General features: G+C 48.9%; 1 protein-coding gene across 1 annotated transcript; it reads left to right on the top strand.

Moving 5' to 3' along the window:
• Positions 1 to 12,161: 12,161 nt before the first annotated feature.
• LOC139235375 (zinc finger protein 239-like) lies at positions 12,162 to 19,358 on the top strand. The gene is made up of 2 exons (XM_070866517.1): positions 12,162 to 12,412; positions 18,557 to 19,358. The coding sequence occupies exon 2, from the start codon at positions 18,666 to 18,668 to the stop codon at positions 19,197 to 19,199; it is 534 nt and encodes a 177-aa protein (XP_070722618.1). The 5' UTR covers positions 12,162 to 12,412; positions 18,557 to 18,665; the 3' UTR covers positions 19,200 to 19,358.
• The last annotated feature ends 753 nt before the right edge of the window (positions 19,359 to 20,111 follow it).

The following is a 20,111-nucleotide window of genomic DNA, read 5'->3' as shown; positions in this document are numbered from 1 at the left end:
GGGCTGTAGGTTACAGAGAGAAGAAGGGGTGTAGGAGCTGAGCGAAGTTACAGAGATAGGGAGGAATGAAGGGGATGGAGGAGCTTAGAGATAAGGAGAAGTGTAGGGCTGGAGGAGGTTACAGAGATAGGGAGGTGTGTAGGGGCTGGAGGAGATTGCAGAGATTGGGAGGGGTGTAGCGGCTCGAGGAGGTTACAGAGAAAATTGGGTTATCGGGCTGGAGGTGGTTACGGAGATAGGGAGGGGTGTAGGGGCTGGAGGAGGTTAGAGATCGGGACGGGTATCGGGTCTAGAGGAGGTTACAGAGATAGGGAGGGGTGTAGGGGCAGGAGCAGGTTACAGAGAAAGGGAGGGGTGTAGGGGCAGGAGCAGGTTACAGAGAAAGGGAGGGGTGTAGGGGCTGGAGGAAATTAGAGATAGGGAAGGGGTCAGGGCTGGAGGAGGTTCGAGATAAGGAGGGGTGTAGGGTTGGAGGAGGTTACAGAAATAAGCAGGTGCTGGAGAAGGTTGCAGAGATATGGAGGGGTGTAGGGGCTGGAGGAGGTTACAGAGATAGGGATGGGTTTAGGGGCTGGAGGAGGTTATAGACATAGGGAGGGGTGTAGGGGCTGGAGGAGGTTAGAGAGATATGGAGGAGTGTAGGGCGGAAGGAGGTTAGAGAGATATGGAGGAATGTAGGGCTGGAGGAGGTTAGAGTGATATGGAGGAGTGTAGGGGCTGGAGGAGGTTACACGGATAGGAAGAGGTGCAGTGCTGAAGGAGGTGATAGAGATAGGGAGGGGTGTAGGGCCTGGAGGAGACAACAGAGATAGGGAGGGTTGTAGAGGCTGAAGGAGGTTCCATAGATACGGAGGGCTGTAGGGCTAGAGAAGGTTACAGAGATAAGTAGGGGTGTCGGGGCTGGAGGTTACAGAGATAGGGAGGGTTGTAGGAACAGGAGGTGTTTACGGAGATAGGGAGGGGTGTTGGGCCTGGAGGAGATTAGAGGTCGGGAGGGATTTAGGGCTGGAGGAGGTTATAGACATAGGGAGGGGTTTAGGGGCTGGAGTTGCTTACAGAGATAGGGAGAGGTCAAGTGCTGGAGGAGGTTACAGAGATAGGGAGCTGTGCAGGTGCTGAAGGTTACAGCGATAGGGACGGGTGTCGGGGCTGGAGGAGGTTAGAGAGATGTGGAGGTGTGTTGCACTGGAGGAGGTTACAGATGGGGAGGGGTGTAGGGCTGGAGGGGTGTAGGGCTGGAAGAGATTGCAGAGATAGCGAGGGGTGTAGGGTCTGGAGGAAGTTAAAGAGATAGGGAGGGGTGCAGGGTCTGGAGGAGGTTACAGAGATAGGGAGGTGTGTCGGTGCTGGAGGAGGTTTAGAGAGATAGGGAGGGTTGTAGGGCTAAGGAGGTTACAGAGATAGGGAGGGTTGTAGGGCTAAGGAGGTTACAGAGATAGGGAGGGGTGTAGGGTCTGGAGGAAGGTAAAGAGATAGGGAGGGGTGTAGGGTCTGGAGGAGGTTACAGATATAGGGAGGAGTGTAGGGGCTGGAGGAGGTTACAGAGATAGGGAGGGGTGTAGGGTCTGGAGGAAGGTAAAGAGATAGGGAGGGGTGTAGGGCTGGAGGAGGTTACAGAGATAGGGAGGTGTGTAGGGGCTGGAGGAGGTTTAGAGAGATATGAGAGGTGTCGGTGCTGGAGGAGTTTAGAGAGATAGGGAGGGTTGTAGGGCTAAGGAGGTTACAGAGATAGGGAGGTGTATAGGGGCTGGAGGAGGTTATAGGGATAGGGAGGGGAGGGGAGGGGAGGGGAGGGGAGGGGAGGGGAGGGGAGGGGAGGGGAGGGGAGGGGAGGGGAGGGGAGGGGAGGGGAGGGGAGGGGAGGGGAGGGGAGGGGAGGGGAGGGGAGGGGAGGGGAGGGGAGGGGAGGGGAGGGGAGGGGAGGGGAGGGGAGGGGAGGGGAGGGGAGGGGAGGGGCCAGAGGGATTTGAATACGAGGCTGAGAATTTTAAATCAGCGCCTCGCTGGGGCCGAGGAGGGGGGAGAAGTGCAGGAACACAACCCCCTCACTACCTACCCTGCACTAACCCCCATCATCTGTTACATCACCTGGAGTTCCAGCGACACTCCTCCCCTTCTCTCTTGGTATTTATCTACTCACTGCCTCACTCAAAGCTTATCTCCCATTGACAGTCCGTGTGAGGGCCCTTGTTGTCCCAGAATTGCTCCCCATGGACACCGACTGACCTTCCCTGTGCCTCCACCACCCTCCTCCTGTTCCGTGACGGCCGACAAATTCAGGTTGTGTTCCAGTCTGCAAGCGAAAGATCGGGAGTGGGGTGTATAAATTAAAACACGTGGCGGGCCGGAGGAAGGGGCTTGGGGGGGCCGTGTCCTGCCCACAGGCCGTATGTTTGACACTCCTGAGCTACACTGTCAAGCCCTGTAAGAATTTTCGATGTTTCAATGAGATCACCTCTCATTCTTCGAAACTGTAGAGAATATCAGCCTGGTCTACTCAATCTCTCCTCACAGGACAATCCCCCCATCCCAGGAATCAGTCTGGTGAACCTTCGTTACCATCCTCAATGGTCTGTACATCCTTCCTTGGGTAAGCAGCCAAACTGTCCACAATACTCCAGGTGTAGTCTATCCAGGGCCCGATATAATTGCAGTAGGATGTCTAGGAGCAAGTTATTATTTAAATGGAGAAAGATTACAAAATGCTGCAGCACAGTGGGACCTGGGGTCACTTGTGAATGAAACACAAAAGGATAGTATGCAGGTACAGGAAGTGATCAGGAAGGCCAATGGTATCTTGGCCTTTATTGCAAAGGGGATGGAGTATAAAAGCAGGGAAGTCTTGCTACAGATATATAAAGGTATTGGTAAGGCCACACCTGGAATACTGCATGCAGTTTTGGTTTCTATATTTACGAAAGGATTTACTTGCTTCGGAGCCCGTTCAGAGAAGGTTCACTAGGTTGATTCTGCGGATGAGGGGCTTGACTTATGAGGAAAGGTTGAGTAGTTTGGGCCTCTACTTATTGGAATTCAGAAAAATGAGAGGTGATCTTATCGAAATGTATAAGATTATGAGGGTGCTTGACAAGGTGGATGCAGAGAGGATGTTTCCACTGATGGGAGAGACTCTAACTAGGGGGCATGATCTTAGAATAAGGGGCCACCCATTTAAAGCAGAAATGAGGAGGAATTTCTTCTCTGAGGGTTGTAAATCTGTGGAACTCGCTGCCTCAGAGCTGTGGAAGCTGGGACATGAAATAAATTTAAGACCGAAATAGACAGTTTCTTAAACGATAAGGAGATAAGGGGTTATGGGGAGTGGGCAGGTAAGTGGAGCTGAGTACATGATCAGATCAGCCATGATCTTATTGAATGGCGGAGCAGGCTCGAGAGGCCGTATGGCCCACTCCTGTTCCTATTTCTTATGTTCTTATGTTTACTCTTATCCTCAAATCCTCTTGTAATAAAGGCCGACATACCATTTGGTTTCTTCATTGCTTGCTGTGCCTGCATATTAACTTTCAGTGATTCATGTACAAGGATACAAAGGTCCCTCTAAACACCAACATTTCCCAATCTCTCACCATTTCAAATCATTGTTTCCAGTCCACTTTGGCTAAATCACATATCAGCTTAGTAAAATTGGCATTTCCCCAATTGAGAACTTTTATTCCTGGTCTGCCTTTGTCCTTTTCTATAACTACCCTAAATCTAACTGAATTACGATCACTAACACCAAAATGCTGTCCCACTGATAGCCCTCCCACCTGCCCAGCTTCAGTCCCTAATACTAAGTCCAGAACTTCCCCCTCTCTTGTTGGGCTTGCTATGTACTGGCTAAAAAGTTTTGCTGGTTGCTGACCCCTCTGCGAAGGGAAATAGGTCCTTCCTATCCACTCTATCTAGGCCCCACATAATTTTATACACCTCATTAAGCTCTCCCCTCAGCCTCCTCTGTTCCAAAGAAAACAAACTATTAAGAGGGTTGGTGGGCTGGAGGAGGTTACAGAGATAGGGAAGGGCGAGACCCCGGAGAGATTTGAACAAGAGGATGTGTATTTTAAAGGCTGATGCCACCAGCCATCTCACCCAGCACAGAATGTAATTCACTACCAACAGGAAGGATGTTACTTTAAATACAAATGCATAATGAGAGAGAATCAATCTCTGTCCCTTTAACTAACAGCAACATGGAAAAGGGGAAATGAATGACCTTTAAACACCTGGTCCACTTGGCACTGAAGTGTCTGAAACTCATAATAGGAACTCATAAATAGAAATAAAATACTGACAAATGTTAAACTGTTTTGTTGACAAAAGAAATCTCGATTTAACTTTAAAAGATGAATTGTTTAATAGGGGTTCACACAGACTCACCTGATAGGCCGACTCAGGATCCACCCCTCAAGCACCGCGATTGGTTGCAGAACACGCTGCTCCCTGGGCCCTCCGGCCTCTGACCTCTCTTCCTGTTGGTTCCCAGGGCAATCAATCACCACTCACCAACATTACGCTGCCACATTAAGTTGAGGTGCTCGGAGAAAGGAATAAAATGAGGCCGTGAATCTAAGAAAATAAATAAAATACGAAAAGCGTGATTAAATAAACAAGGAGGCAATATAAACTAAAGGGTACAATCCTAAAGGGGCTGCATGAACAGTGAGACCTGCGGGTATATGTGCACAAATCGCTGAAGGTGGCAGGACAGGTTGAGAAAGCAGTTAAAAAAAACTTACAGGATCCTGGGCATCACAGAGTACAAAAGCAAGGAGGTTATGATGAACGTTTTCAAACGTTGGTTCGGTCTCAACTGGAGCATTGTGTCCAATTCTGGGCACGGCAGATTAGGATGTGATAGCCTGAGAGAGGGTGCAGAAAAGATTGACAAGAATGATTCACGAGATGAGGGACTTCAGTTACGTGGATTGACTGGAGAAGCTGGGGTTGTTCTCCTTGGAGCAGAGAAGGTTGAGAGGAGAATTGATCGAGGAGTTCAAAATCATGAAGGGTCAGGATAAAGTATATAGAGAGATACTGTTCCCACTGGCGGAAGGGTAGAGAACCAGCGGAGACGGATTTAAGGTGAATGGCAAAAGAACCAAAGGTCACATCGGAAAAATCTATTTTACGCAGAGTGGTTAGGATCCGGAATGCACGGCCTGAAAGGGTGGTGGAGGCAGACTCAATCACAGCTTTCTAAAAAAAAAGGAAGTTGGATAAGTATCTGGAAAAAAAACATTTGCAGGGCCTGGGGAAAGGGAGGGGAGTAGGCAAGGGTACGATGGACCAAATGGCCTTCCATGCTGTAACCATTCTGATAGAGTGGTTCTGCTCACACAGTTCCCTGACTCAATCTAAAGCCTTCCTGATTGTGAGCACCTCTGTTAAACCTGCCCTGCACCTTCACTGCTCCAAGGAGAACCACCCCAGATGCTGCAGCCATCATCTTATTGAATGGCGGCAGGCTCGAGAGGCCAAGGGGCCGACTCATCTCCTATTTCTGATGTTCTCATGTATTCATGTCACTGGTCCCCATCCTGCACCTGCTCCCTGCAGTAAGATGGCCGCCGCGCATGCTCCCTGTCCTGCAGCGGGACAATGGAAAGCATTGCGACGTCGAGGAAGCCCCGCCCCTGTTGCTCCCTGCGGCGGGCGGACCCGTGCTGCCCAAAGATGGCGGCTAAACTCCCGGCAAACCCCGATAATAACCAAGGCCTCGCAGCCGCCACCCAAATCTCACCGCCCGCGCGTGTCTGTGAGTCCTCAGGGAGGCTGAGCGCGCTGCCCGGGCTGCTCATCCGTCCTCCGCAGGGGGAGGCAAAACCTCGCCCGTCCGCAGCTAATCTCCCACAAGAGGCTGGCCCCAGCGCACAACTCCGCCCCGCCTCACCTGGGCCCCGAGCTCAAAGGCTGCGAGCGGAGCCCACCAACAAACCCCCCAACCGCAACACTCAGCCCGCAGCCAATGGCGAGGCGGCACGGGGCATCAGCCCACCCATCACGCTGCTCTGCGCCAATCAGTGGCGGGGGGCGGGGGCGGGGCCGGGGCACCAATCAATCACTGGTCCCTGAAGGTACTGACTCTGGCTGGGTTCAGTTCTACACTCACTGGTTCCCCTTCCCTGAAGGTACTGACTCTGGCTGGGTTCAGTTCTACACTCACTGGTTCCCCTCCCCTGAAGGTACTGACTGTGGCTGGGTTCAGTTCTACACTCACTGGTTCCCCTCCCCTGAAGGTACTGACTCTGGCTGGGTTCAGTTCTACACTCACTGGTTCCCCTCCCCTGAAGGTACTGACTCTGGCTGGGTTCAGTTCTACACTCACTGGTTCCCCTCCCCTGAAGGTACTGACTCTGGCTGGGTTCAGTTCTACACTCACTGGTTCCCCTCCCCTGAAGGTACTGACTCTGGCTGGGTTCAGTTCTACACTCACTGGTTCCCCTCCCCTGAAGGTACTGACTCTGGCTGTGTTCAGTTCTACACTCACTGGTTCCCCTCCCCTGAAGGTACTGACTCTGGCTGGGTTCAGCTCCAGACACTGATATCATTCACTTTGCACCTGCACCAAGATGGCCGCGCATGCGCTGTGCTACTCACTGAATCAAGATGGCGGAACGCTGAACCTGCTCGAAGATGACCGCCGTTAGCCCGGGCCTGTGACCTGGAGAAAGCCCTGGAGATGCAACCGCCGATAATCCGGTTATTATTCCGGGTTTGCGGCGGGCACGGGTTGTTTATGAAGCCTCCCCCGCTCCCCGCTGGTCCCTTACTCCGCTCCATCCCGCTGAAAAAGAGAATCCTGAGGAGCCTGTCAAAAAAATTTCTTCTCCGCCATTACACGCACGGCGCATGCTCCAAACAAAGCAACGGACCGCGCCTGCGCACCGAGCACCTGCATTCTGGGTGCGGTACATTTTTCCACGCGGGGCATGCTGGGTAGATAAGAACATGACAAACAGGAGCAGGAGTGGGCCAGATACTGCAAGGGTTATATACAGAGTGAAGCTCCCTCTGTACTGTCCAAAACAATCCCAGGACAGGTACAGCACGGGTTAGTTACACTTTAAAGCTTGCTGTACGCTGACTTTCATCAAACACTCCCAGGGCAGCTACAGCACATGTTAAATACACAGTAAGGGACCCTGCACACTGTCCCACCAGGTATTCCCAGGGCATGTACAGCACGGGTTAGATACAGAATAAAGCTCCCTCTGCACAGTCCCAAGAAACAATTCCAGGGCAGGTACAGCGCAACTATTTTGTTAATCTGTAAATCAAATGCCCCTGATTAAAGGGAGGGGAGCACAATAACCAACAAAATAAACTAATTAAACTTTGGATGGTAAACTTAAATCAAATTAAAATTTGGTTGCTCGAGGTGATGATGCACTCCAGTCCCTCCAGTGCCAACCTCTTACAGAAGGCCGCAAGCATACCGGTAGCAGGTACAGCAGGGGTTAGTGACAGAGTGAAGCTCCCTCTACACTGTCCCATCAAACACTCCAAAAAATTCACAGGACAAGCACAACACAGGTTAGGTACACATTATCATCATCATAGGCAATCCCTCGAAATCAAAGGTGAGTTCTTCGGTGACTAAACATTCCAATACGGGAATTACAGTCTCTGTCACAGGTGAGACAGCCAGTCATTAAAGGAAAGGGTGGGTGGGACGGGTTTGCCACATGCTCCTACGCTTGGTTTTTGCTTGCTCTCAGCGATGAGACTCGAGGTGCTCAGCACCCTCCCGGATGCACTTCCTCCACTTAGGGCAGAATTTAGCCAGGGACTCCCAGGTATCAGTGGGGATGCTGCATTTTTATCAAGGAGGCTTTGAAGGTGTCCTTGAAATGTTTCCTCTGATCACCTTGGGCTCGCTTGCTATGTCGGAGTTCTGAGCAGAACGCTTGCTTTGGGAGTCTTGTGTCAGCCATGTGAACAATGTGGCGAGCCAGGGTATCTCTGGAGTTGGAGCACGCCGTGTCCACAAGAGATGGACACTGCAGAGACTGGAGTGCATCATTTCAAGAGAGAACAGAATTTTTATTTTAATTAATTTGATTTGATTTGACAAAGGTTCCCTTTACGTTGATTTATTACGTTGTGTTTTTGGTGCCCTCAATAAAAAAACAAGGGGCACTTTAATGAAAGTTTCTGGAGTGTGACCCGCCCCCCCCCCACCGCTTTAATCAGGGGGCACTTGATTATTGTTCTACTTAAAATAGTTGTGAACAATGTGGCCCACCCAACGCAGCTGGTCGAGTGTGGTCAGTGCTTTGATGCTGAGGATGTTGGCCTGATCGAGGAAACACCGGGAATGGTTTGATGTGAATGACCAGGAGATCCAAGAGCTAATAAATCGCAAGCACAGGGCATTTCTGAACCTAAAACAACAACCCAACTCGGGACCAGCAAAGCAGCATTACAATGGCTTCAGGCCGAGGTCCAAGAAAAAACCTGTGACCTAAAGCATAGATGGTGGGTGGAGAAATCACAGGAGGTTCAGCAGCTGGCTGACAGCCATGATATGTGAGGATCCTTCACAGCAGTCAACGCCACCTACAGCCCAGCCACCCAAGGCACACCCCACTGTTGGCCAAGAATGGGGAAACACTCATCAAGGACACCGAGGCAGCCAGGACCCGCTGGAAGGAGCACTTCGAAGATCTCCTTAACCGACACTCTGCCTTTGACTCGAGTGTCCTCGACTCCAACCCACAGCATGCTATCCACCACCATCTCAGCAAAATCCCAGCCCTGTACGAGGTGGAAAAGGCCATCCGCCAGCTCAAAACCAACAAGGCAATGGGAGTGGATGAAATCCCCACTGAGGCACTAAAGTATGGTGGAGAGGCACTATTGGCACAAATGCATGACCTCATCTCTCTCATCTGGAAGAAGGAGGGCATGCCTGGAGATCTCAGAGATGTAGTAATTGTGACCATCTTTAACAAAGGGGACAAGTCCGACTGCAGCAATTACAGATGAATCGCCTTGTTATCAGCCACTGGGAAAGCCATCGCTTGAATCCTCCTCAACCATCTTCTCCCTGTGGCTGAGGAGCTCCTCCCGGAGTCACAGTGTGGTTTTCATCCTCTGCGGAGTATAACGGAAATGAGTAGGTACACAGTAAGGATCTCAATACACTCTCCCACCAGACACTTGCAGGGAAGGTACAGCATGGGTTAGATACAGAGTAAAGCTCCCTCCACACTGACCCATCAAATATTCCCAGGGCAAGTACAACATGGGTTAAATAGAGAGTAAAGCTCCCTCTATACTGTTCCATCAGACGTTCCCAGGGCAAGTACAGCACAGGTTAGACACAGACTACATCTCCCTCTGACTTGTCCGGCCATTCCGGGGCAGATACAGCTTCAGTTCGATATAGAGAAAATCTCCCTCTATACGGTTCTGCTGGACATTCCCAGGGCAGGTACAGCACGGGTTAGATACAGGGTAAAGTTCCCTTACACTGTCCCATCAACCATTCCCAGGGCAGGTACCACCAAGCTCATGGTCTACAGGGCTGTAGTAATACCCGCCCTCCTGTATGGCTCAGAGGAATGGACCGTGTACAGTAGACACCTCAAGTCGCTGGAGATATATCCGCTAGATCCTACAAATCCCCTGGGAGGACTGGCACAGCAACATCAGCGTCCTTGTCCAGGCTAATATCCCCAGCATTGAAGCACTGACCACACTTGATCAGCTCCGCTGGGCAGGCCACACAGTTCGTATGCCAGACACGAGACTCCCAAAGCAAGTGCTCTATGTCGAGCGCCTTCACAGCAAATGAGCCAAAGGCGGGCAGTGGAAACATTACAAGGACACCTTCAAAGCCTCCCTGATAAAGTGCGACATCCCCACTGAAACCTGGGAGTTCCTGACCAATGACTGCCCTAAGTGGAGACAGTGAATCCGGGAGGGCGCTGAGCACTTCGAGTCTCAATGCCGAGTGCATGCAGAAATCAAGCGCAGGCAGTGGAAGGAGCATACGGCAAAGCAATCCCACCCACCCCTTCTCTCAATGACTATCTGTCCCACCTGTGACAGAGTCTGTGGCTCTCATATTGGACTGGTCAGCCACCAAATAACTCACTTCAGGAGTGGAAGCAAGTCTTCCTTCTATTTTTCCTCGATTCCGAGGGACTGCCTATGATGATGATGATGATGATGATGACAACACAGGTTAGATGCAGAGTAAAGCACCCTCCACACTGTCTCACCAGACATTCACAGGTCGGTACAGCGTGGGTTATTAAAGGTTAAATCTCACTCTAGCCTGTCCCAAACACTTCCAGGGTAGGTACAGCATAGGTTAGATACAGAGTTAATCTCCCTCTACGCCGTCCGATCAAACACTCGCACAACAGACACAGCACGGGTTAGTCAGAGAGTAAAGCTCTCCATAGACTGATCCATCAAATACTCCCATTGCAGGTACAGCACGAGTTAGATACTGAGTAAAGCTCACTCTCCACTGTCCCATCAAACAGACCCAGGGCAGGAACAACACAGGTTAGATACAGAGTAAAGCTCACTCTACACTGTCCCATCAAACACAACGAGGGAAAATACAGCACGGATTAGATAAGAGAGAAAAGCTTGCTCTACACTATCCCATCAAAAACTGCCAGAGCAGGTACAGCATGGGTTCGACAGAAAGGTTTCGGCTGGGTTTTCCAGAACTTGGGACCTGGGCAACAGAAGACACAGTCACCAATTATAATCAGGGATGCTCAGGAAGACAGATATCTCATGGGTGGGGGGCAGGATGGTGGTTGTGGGGCTGGAGGAATTTACAGAGCTCGGGAGGGACGAGGCCATGGAGTGGTTTAAAAATATTAGAATTTTGAAATCAAGACGTTGCTTAACTAGAAGCCAATGTAGGTCAGTTAGGACAGGGGTGATGGGTGAGCTGGACTTGGTGCGAGTTGGGGCATGGGCAGCCGAATTTTTGATTAACTGTAGTTTATGCAGAGTCGAATGTGGGAGGAGTGCGTTGGAATAGTCAAGTCCAGAAGTAACAAAAGCATGTATGAGGGCTTCAGCAGTGGATGAGCTGAGGCAAGAGCGGAGACGGATGATGTTACAGAAATGGAAATAGGCAGTCTTAATTATGCCGTGGATGTCTGGTTTAAAAACCTATTTCAGGGTTAAGTATGACACCAAGGTTGCAAACATTCTGGTTCAGGCTCAGACAGAAGTTGGGGAGAGGGACAGAGTCTGTGGCTAGGGAACGGAGTTTGTGGCAATGACAATTACAAATATCAAAATATTTGACAGGCTATCACGTGCAAAATGTGTGGATGAGTTTGTAAAGTTCAATCGGTTAAAAAATCGGGTTAAAGAAAGTAACGGATTTCGAACCTTATGCAAGATGGTTCAAAGGATTTCAGTTGAGTTTAAACTGACACACTGCAGTTAAGTCTACTACAACTACAACTCGTACTCAAATGGAACAAGTTTGGGGTTTGATAGAAGGTGAACTAGGTGAGAAATGACATAAGTTAGAGTAAGAAAAAGCACTAAAATGGAACAGTCAGTTACAGAACATCAATTAGTCTCCTCTGATCATGGAGGAATCAAATATTCGACACACTGTGTTTGAAACAAAGATAATTTATTCAACATTTATACACAATATTATTCTCCAGCTCAGGTATCGGGGTTATTAAGATCATCAGAAACAAAGTAGAGCTGCCAGAGTGAACATGTTTCAGTGCCCAATGCAATCACAGTAAATCCTGTTCTATTTACAAATGCAGCCTTTCTCTTCAGCCCATTCAAAACTGAGATAAGGAGAAATGTCTTCTCTCAGAGGGTTGTAAATCTTTGGAATTCTCTGCCCCAGAGAGCAGTGGAGGCTGGGTCATTGAATATATTTAAGGTGGAGATAGCCAGATTTTTGAGCGATAATGGAGTATAGGGTTCTGGGGAGCGGGCAGGGAAGTGGAGCTGAGTCGATGATCAGACCAGCCATGATCTTATTGAATGGGGAGCAGGCTCGGGGGTCCGGGTGGACCACTCCTGCTCCTATTTCTCATGGTCATATGTACCCAACATGCCCCGCGCGGAAGAATGTGCCGCATCCAGACTACAGGAGCTCAATGCGCAGGCGCGGCTCTTGGATGTGTTTGGAGCATGCGCGGTGTGTGTAATGGCGGAGGAGATACGGTTTGGACAGGCTCCTCAGAAGTGGCCTTGTCAGCGGGACTGATGGGAATAATGGACTAGCGGAGAGCCGGGGAGGCTTCATAAACATCCGGTGCCCGCCGCAAGTCCGCAATAACAACCGGAATATCGGCGGTTGCAGCTTCAGGTCGTTCGCCCGGTCACAGGCCCAGACGAACGGCGGCCATCTTCGTAATGGAAGGCAGGGTCATCGCTCCGCCATCTTTGTTCAGTGAGTAGCACAGCGCATGCGCTGCTATCTTGGTGCAGGAACCAAGTGAATGATGTTCGTGTCTGGAACTGAGCCCAGGCAGAGTCAGTACCTTCAGGGGAGGGGAACCAGTGAGTGTGGAACTGAACCCAGCCAGAGTCAGTACCTTCAGGGGAGGGGAACCAGTGAGTGTGGAACTGAACCCAGCCAGAGTCAGTACCTTCAGGGGAGGGGAACCAGTGAGTGTAGAACTGAACCCAGCCAGAGTCAGTACCTTCAGGGGAGGGGAACCAGTGAGTGTAGAACTCAACCCAGCCAGAGTCAGCACCCTCTGGTAATGAGAGGGAGGGGAACAAGTGAGTGCGGAACTGAACCCAGCCAGGGTCAACACCATCAGCGGAGGTGAGCTAGGTTAACCAGTGAGTGTGGAACTGAACCCAGACAGAACCAGCGTCTTCAGCGGAGGAGAGGGGAACCAGTGAGTGTGGAACTGTTCCCAGCCACAGTCAGCATCTTGAGGGAAGTGAGGAGAACCAGTGAGTGTAGAACTGAACCCAGCCAGAGCCAGCACCTTCAGGGAAGGAGATGGAGGGGAGCCAGTGAGTTTCGAACTGAACGCAGCCAGAATTGGTGGTGAAAATTGGGAGTGGAGGGAAAACAGTCTATAACATAAGAACATAAGAAATAGGAGCAGGAGTAGGCCATTTGACCCTTCGAGCCTGCTCCCCATTCAATAAGATCATGGCTAATCTGATCATGGACTTGGCTCCACTTCCCTGCCCGCTCCCCATAACCCTTTACTCTCTTATCGTTCAAAAATGTGTCTATCTCCACCTTAAATTATTCAATGACTCAGCTTGCACAGCTCTTTGGGGCAGAGAATTCCATGGATTTGCCACCCTCAGAGAGGAAATTCCTCCTCATCTCACTTTTTTAAATGGGCAGCTCCTTATTCTGAGACTATGTCCCCCTAGTTTTAGTTTCCCCTATGAGTGGAAATATCCTCTCTGCATCCATCTTAGCGAGCCCCCTCATTATCATTAAGTTTCAGTAAGATCACCTCTCCTTCTTCGAAACTCCAATGTGTATAGGCCCAACCGACTCAACGTATCCTCAGAAGTCAACCCCCCCATCTCCGGAATCAACCTAGTGAACCTTCTCTGAACAGCCTTCAATGCAAGTATGTCCTTCCTTCAATACGGAGACCAAAACTGTACGCAGTACTCCAGGTGTGGCCTCACCAATACTCTTTACAGTTGTAGCAGGACTTCTCTGCTTTTATAATCTATCCCCCTTGCAATACAGGCCAACATTCCATTTGCCTTCCTGATTACTTGCCGTACCTGCATACTAACTTTTTGTGTTTCATGCACAAGACCCCCAAGTCTCTCTGTAGTGCAGCTCTTTGCAATTTTTCTCCATTTAAATTATAATTTGCTTTTCTATTATTTCTGCCAAAGTGGATAACTTCACATTTTCCCACATTATACTCCATCTGCCAAATGTTTACCCTCTCACTTAACCTGTCTATATCCCTTTGCAGATGTTTTGTGTCCTCCGCACAATTTTTGTAACAACAGCAAACTCGGTCCCTTCATCCAAGTCATTAATATGGATTGTAATTAGTTGAAGACCCAGCACCGATCCCTGCGGCACCCCACTAGTCATGTTTGACAACTGGAAAATTACCATTTATCCCGACCCTCTGTTTTCTGTTGGTTTGCCAATCCTCTATCCACGTTAATACATTACCTCCAACCCTGTGAGCTTTTATCTTGTGCAGTAACCTCTTAAGTGGCACCTTATCGAATGCCTTCTGGAAATCCAAATACACCACATCCACTGCTTCCCCCTTATCCACCCTGCTCATTACATCCTCAAAGTACTCCAGCGAATTTGTCAAACATGATTTCCCTTTCATAAAACCATGTTGAATCTGCTTGATTGAATCATGCTTTTCCAAATGTCCTGCTACTGCTTCCTTAATAATGGACTCCAGCATTTTCCCAATGACAGATGTTAGACTAACTGGTCTAAATTGTCCTGCTTTTTGTCTGCTTCCTTTTTCAAATAGGCACGTTACATTTGCGGTTTTCCAATCTGTTGGGACCGCCCTAGAATCCAGGGAATTTTGGTAGATTACAACCAATGCATCCACTATCTCTGCAGCCACTTCTCTTAAGACCCTAGGATGCAAGCCATCAGGTCCAGGGAACTTGTCTGCCTTTAGTCCTATTATTTTACCGAGTACTACGTCATTAGTGATAGTGATTGTATTGCGTTCCTCCCTATCTATAGCCCCTCGCTTATCCACTGCTGGGATGTTTTTAGTGTCTTTTACCATGAAGGACTTTTACTATCTGTTTTTATATTTTGTGCTAGTTTTCTTTCATAATCTATCTTCCCTCTCAATCATTTTTTTAGCCGTTCTCTGCTGGCTTTTAAAAATGTCATACACCTCTGGCCTCCCACTCGACTTGGCCACACTGTATGCCTTTGTTTTCAATTTGACACCTCCCTTATTTCCTTAGTTAGCCACGGATGGTTATCCCGTCTCTTACAGTCTTTCCTTCTCATTGGGATATATTTTTGTTGCAGGTTATGAAATATCTCCTTAAATGTCTGCCACTGCTCATCAACCATCCCATTCTTTAATCTATTTCCCCAGTCCACTTTAGCCAACTCTGCCCTCATACCTTTGTAATCCCCTTTGGTTAAGCTTAGGATTCTGGTTTGAGAACCAACTTTCTCACCAACCATAATATGGTTGAATTTGAACTTCAACCAGATTATGGTCACTCATTCCGAGAGGATCTTTTAGTACGAGATCATTTATTAATCCTGCCTCATTACTCAGTACTAGATCGAAGATAGCCTGCTCCCTGGTTGGTTCCACAACATACTGTTCAAGGAAACTATCCCAGATACACTCTATGCACTCCTCCTCAAGGCTACCCTGGCCAATTTGCTTTGTCCAATCAATATGAAGTTTAAAATCACCCATAATTATTGCCGTTCCTTTATTACAAGCCTCCATTATTTCTTGATTTATACTCCGTCCAACAGTGTAGCTACTGTTAGGGGCCTATAGACTCTGCCCACCAGTGACTTTCCCTTTATTATTCCCCATCTCCACCCAAACTGATTCAATATCTTGATCCTCTGAGCAAATATCGTTTCTCACTAACGCACTGATCCCATCCTTTATTAACAGAGCTACCCCACCTCCTTTTCCTTTCTGTCTGTCCTTCCGAATTGTCAAATATCCCTGAATATTTAGTTCCCAGTCCTGGTCACCTTGCAACCACGTCTCTGTAATGGGTATCAGATCATACCCATTTGTATATATTTGTGCCGTCAACTCATCTATTTTGTTACAAATGTTATGTGCGTTTCGACAAAGAGCTTTTAAATTTGTTTTTTTTACCTGTTTTTCCTGTTTTTTTTCCTCTGTCCTTCCAACTCACTTTCTACATTTTTGCTTTCTAATTCCAGCTTTACTTCCCTCCCAACTGAATGTATTCTCAGGTTCCCATTCCCCTGCCAAGCTAGTTTAAACCCTCCCCAACAGACTGACTAACCCCCCCCCCCCCCCCGCGAGGATATTGGTCCCGGCTCTGTTGAGGTGCAACCCGTCCGGTTTGTACAGGTCCCACCTCCCTCCAGAAGTGGTCCCAATGCATCAGGAATCTAAAGCCCTCACTCCTGTACCATCTCTCCAGCCAGGCATTCATCTGCTCTATCCTCCTATTTCTGTACTCACTAGTTCATGGCACCAGGAGCCATTCTAAATATTACCCTAGACCATGTCACTGTTTATAATTACACATGACCCAGTCTCGGTTTATATTACATTCGACCCTGCCTCTGTTTATATTACACTAGACCCTGTCCCTGTTTATACTACACTTGACAGTATCCCTGTTTATAAATAGAAGTATAGAGTACAAACGCATGGATATTATGATGAACCTGTACAAAACACTGGTTCGGCCTCAACTGGAGTATTATGCCCAATTGTGGGCAACGCACTTTAGGAATAATGTGAAGGCCTTGGAGAGGGTGCAGAAACGATTTACGAGAATGATTCCAGGGATGAGAGACTTCAGTTACCTGGACAACTGGAGCAGCTGGGGTTGCAAGGGGGATAGAGTATAAAAGCAGAGAAGTCCTGCTACAACTCTACAGGGTATTGGTGAGGCCACACCTGGAGTACTGCATACAGTTTTGGTCTCTGTATTTAAGGAAGGATATACTTTCATTGTAGGCAGTTCAGAGAAGGTTCACTAGGTTGATTCCTGAGATGAGGGGATTGACTTATGAAGAAAGGTTGAGTAGTTTGGACCTATACTCATTGAAGTTCAGAAGAATGAGAAGTGATCTTATTGAAACATAAAACATACTGGAGGGCTTGACAAGGTGGATGCAGAGAGGATATTTCCACTCATAGGAGAATCGAGAACTAGGGGGCATAGTTTCAGAATAAGGGGTTGCCCATTTAAAACTGAGATGAGGGGGAACTTCTTCTCTCAGAGGGTTCTAATTCTGTGGAATTCTCTGCCCCAGAAAGCTGTGGAGGCTGGATCATTGAATATATTTAAGGCGGAGATGGACAGATTTTTTGAGCGATATGGGAGTAAAGGTTTATGGGAGCAACCGGGAAGTGGAGTTGAGTCCATGATCAGATCAGCCATGATTTTATTGAATGATGGAGCAGGCTCGAGGGGCCAAATGGCCTACTCCCGCTCTTATTTCTTATGTTCCCCTTAGAGCAGGGAAGATTGAGAGGAGATTTGATAGAGGTGTTCAAAATCATGAGTGGTCTTGCCAGAGTAGATCGAGAGATACTGGTCCCATTGGCAGAAGGGTCGAGAACCAGAGGACACAGATTTAAGGTGATTGGCAAAAGAACCAGTGGCGACACAAGAAAAAACCTTTTTGCGTAGCGAGTGTTTAATATCCGGATTGCACGGCCTGAAAGGGTGGTGGAGGTAGACTCAATCACGGCTTTAAAAAGGGAGTTGGTTAAGTATCTGAAAGAAAAACATTTGCAGGGCTGTGGGGTAAGGGTGGGGGAGTGGGACTAGCTGAGGTGCTCTTGCAGAGAGCTGGCACGGGCTCGACGGGCCGAATGGTCTTGTTCCGTGCTGTAACCATTCTCTGATTCTATGGTTCTAACTCTCTCAGCATAAGCCTCTATTCCCTTCTCCCTCATATGCTGATCTTCAGTGCATCGATACTGGAAACACAGAGCGACCAATCCAGAGCCGCTCTGTATCAGGGTGGGTGCTGGATACGGAATTCGCTCCCTGGCCTCCTGTGTGCGTCTGTTTGTTGCATCAGTTTGACCTGGAGTGGAGAGGGGGAGAAGCTGCTGGGTTTAACCCCCAGTACCTCTGGGCCCGGTCGGGACAAACAATTTCCGATGAGAGACCGTCAACGGCGGTGGATTCTAGGGGAGATTAGGTTGTGAAACAGACACTGCCTGCACAATGTAGAAGCGTATTGTTTTAGGAACAAGTATTTCTGCAGAGGCTTTCAATATACAGATTTGTTTTAATCCATTCTTAGGATGTGGGTGTCGCTCGTAGGGCCAGAATATATTTCCAATTTCCATTTGCCCCTTGACAAGGTGATGGTGGGCCTTCTCGAACCGCTGCAGTCGATGTGGTGAAGGCCCTCCTACAATGCTGTTAGGTGAGGAGTTCCAGGATTTTCACCCAGTGACGATGTAGGAACGGTGATATATGCCCAAGTCAGGATGGTGTGAGACTTGGAGGGGAACTTGGAGGTGATGGATTTCCATGCACCTGCTGCTCTGGTCCATCTAGGTGGGATAGGTTGCAGGTTTGGGAGGTTCTGTCAAAGTTCTGGTCGAGTTGCAGATGTTTAAATTCCCTCCCCTTCACCCCGCCCACCTCTCCCTCCTCCCATAGAGGCCAGAGTCTTGTGTCGGCCCAGACCGGTTGGTGGGTTCCCTTCCCTGCAGGACATTAGTGACCAGTTGGGTTATTACAACAATCCAGCAGCTTTCATGGTCACTTTTTTTCTGCTGATGGCCGCACAAATAGCCAGGTTCATTCAGCTCAATTTCACAACCTGCCTTTGTGTTTTTGTGGGTTCTCTCTCACCCACCCTTTTTCCTGTTTGAAACTCACTTTACAGGGTATTAAAAGTGGAGGATTTGTCAACCAGAGGCCCAAACCAAACATCGCATTAAGATCTGACGGAGTCACTCGATTCATCGGGAACGGAATATCATCGGCCTTTGACCATGGAAGGGAAAAGCACTGTTCACAACGGGGAGAAACAGTACACGTGCTCTGTGTGTGGACAAGGCTTCAGCCGATCATCCAACCTGGAGAGACACAAGTGCAGTCACACTGGGGAGAAACTGTGTAAATGTGCGGACTGTGGGAAATGTTTCAACTACCCATCCCAGCTGGAAACACATCGGCGAGTTCACAGTGGGGAGAGGCCGTTCAGCTGCTCCGAGTGTGGGAAGGGATTCCCTCGGTTCTCCCACCTGCTGGCACACCAGCGAGTTCACACCGGGGAGCGGCCGTTCACCTGCTCCGATTGTGGGAAGCGATTTACTACATCATCCCACCTGCTGGTACACCAGCCAGTTCACACTGGGGAGAGGCCGTTCACCTGCTCTGAGTGTGGGAAGGGATTCACTCAGTCATCCCACCTGCTGGCACACCAGCGAGTTCACACTGGGGAGAGGCCATTCACCTGCTCAGAGTGTGGGAAGGGATTCACTCAGTCATCCACCCTGCTGAAACACCAGAGAGTTCACAAGTGACTGCAGGGGTGGGATTCTGCTATTATTGCTGCTGTTAATCACATCCGGACTGAACCATGTTCATTCTGACAGTTGGGGTTTGTTTCCGCTGATAACTCCTGTAACTGGACTGGAGTTCAATATTTGGGAGAAAGACAAATAAATTCTTGTTGCTTTCAACACATTGGTGTGGATTTCTTTCTTTCCCACCCAAGAGTTTAGCATCACCTGGCTGGAGTTCAGTGAGGACAATCTGGGCGGAGGATCGTAAGGGGGGAGAACTTCAGGGTCACACTGAGAGGGGCAAATGGCACTTTGGTCTTTCTAATCACTCTTCATTGACAGCAAAGTCGCCATGCTGGTTCACCTTGACATTGTAAGGTACGGATGATATCCACACATGGGTGTTTAAAGAGATGGGACTGGTGCTCTGTCAGCCCCTTGCCCATATCTCCATCAGCTCAGTAGAGTCATGGGTTGTTCCCCGAGATTGGAAGGTAGCACACATAGTTCAAATTTTGCAAATTGGCCACAAGTTGGGAACTGAAGGCCCATCAACGTGACCTCGATCACTGGGAAGGTGCTTGAAGGGATCCTGAGAGATGCTGTTTTTGATCATGGGGAAAGGGAAGGGGCCATTTCAGATACTGAACATGGATTCCGGGAAACATGGTCACGCCTTACAAACTAGCTTGAGTTTGTAAGAAGTTGTTAGGTTGGTGGATGGGGGAATCTGGTTGACATTGTCTACCTCAAGGTGTCAAACTCATTTTCTACGGTGGGCCTGATCCAATATCCTGGCACTTGGTATGGGCCATATTCAGCAAAAGCTATTATAATAGGAATAAATGAAGATAAACTACATCGGAATTGACATTTAGATTTTATTTACTGCCGCTGCTCCCGATCCCTGGCACCTCTTAGCTTGAGCAT

This window comes from Pristiophorus japonicus, chromosome 23, assembly GCF_044704955.1.
Source record: "Pristiophorus japonicus isolate sPriJap1 chromosome 23, sPriJap1.hap1, whole genome shotgun sequence".
Taxonomy (NCBI): Eukaryota; Metazoa; Chordata; class Chondrichthyes; family Pristiophoridae; genus Pristiophorus; species Pristiophorus japonicus.
This window is presented reverse-complemented; position numbering and strand designations above follow the sequence as displayed.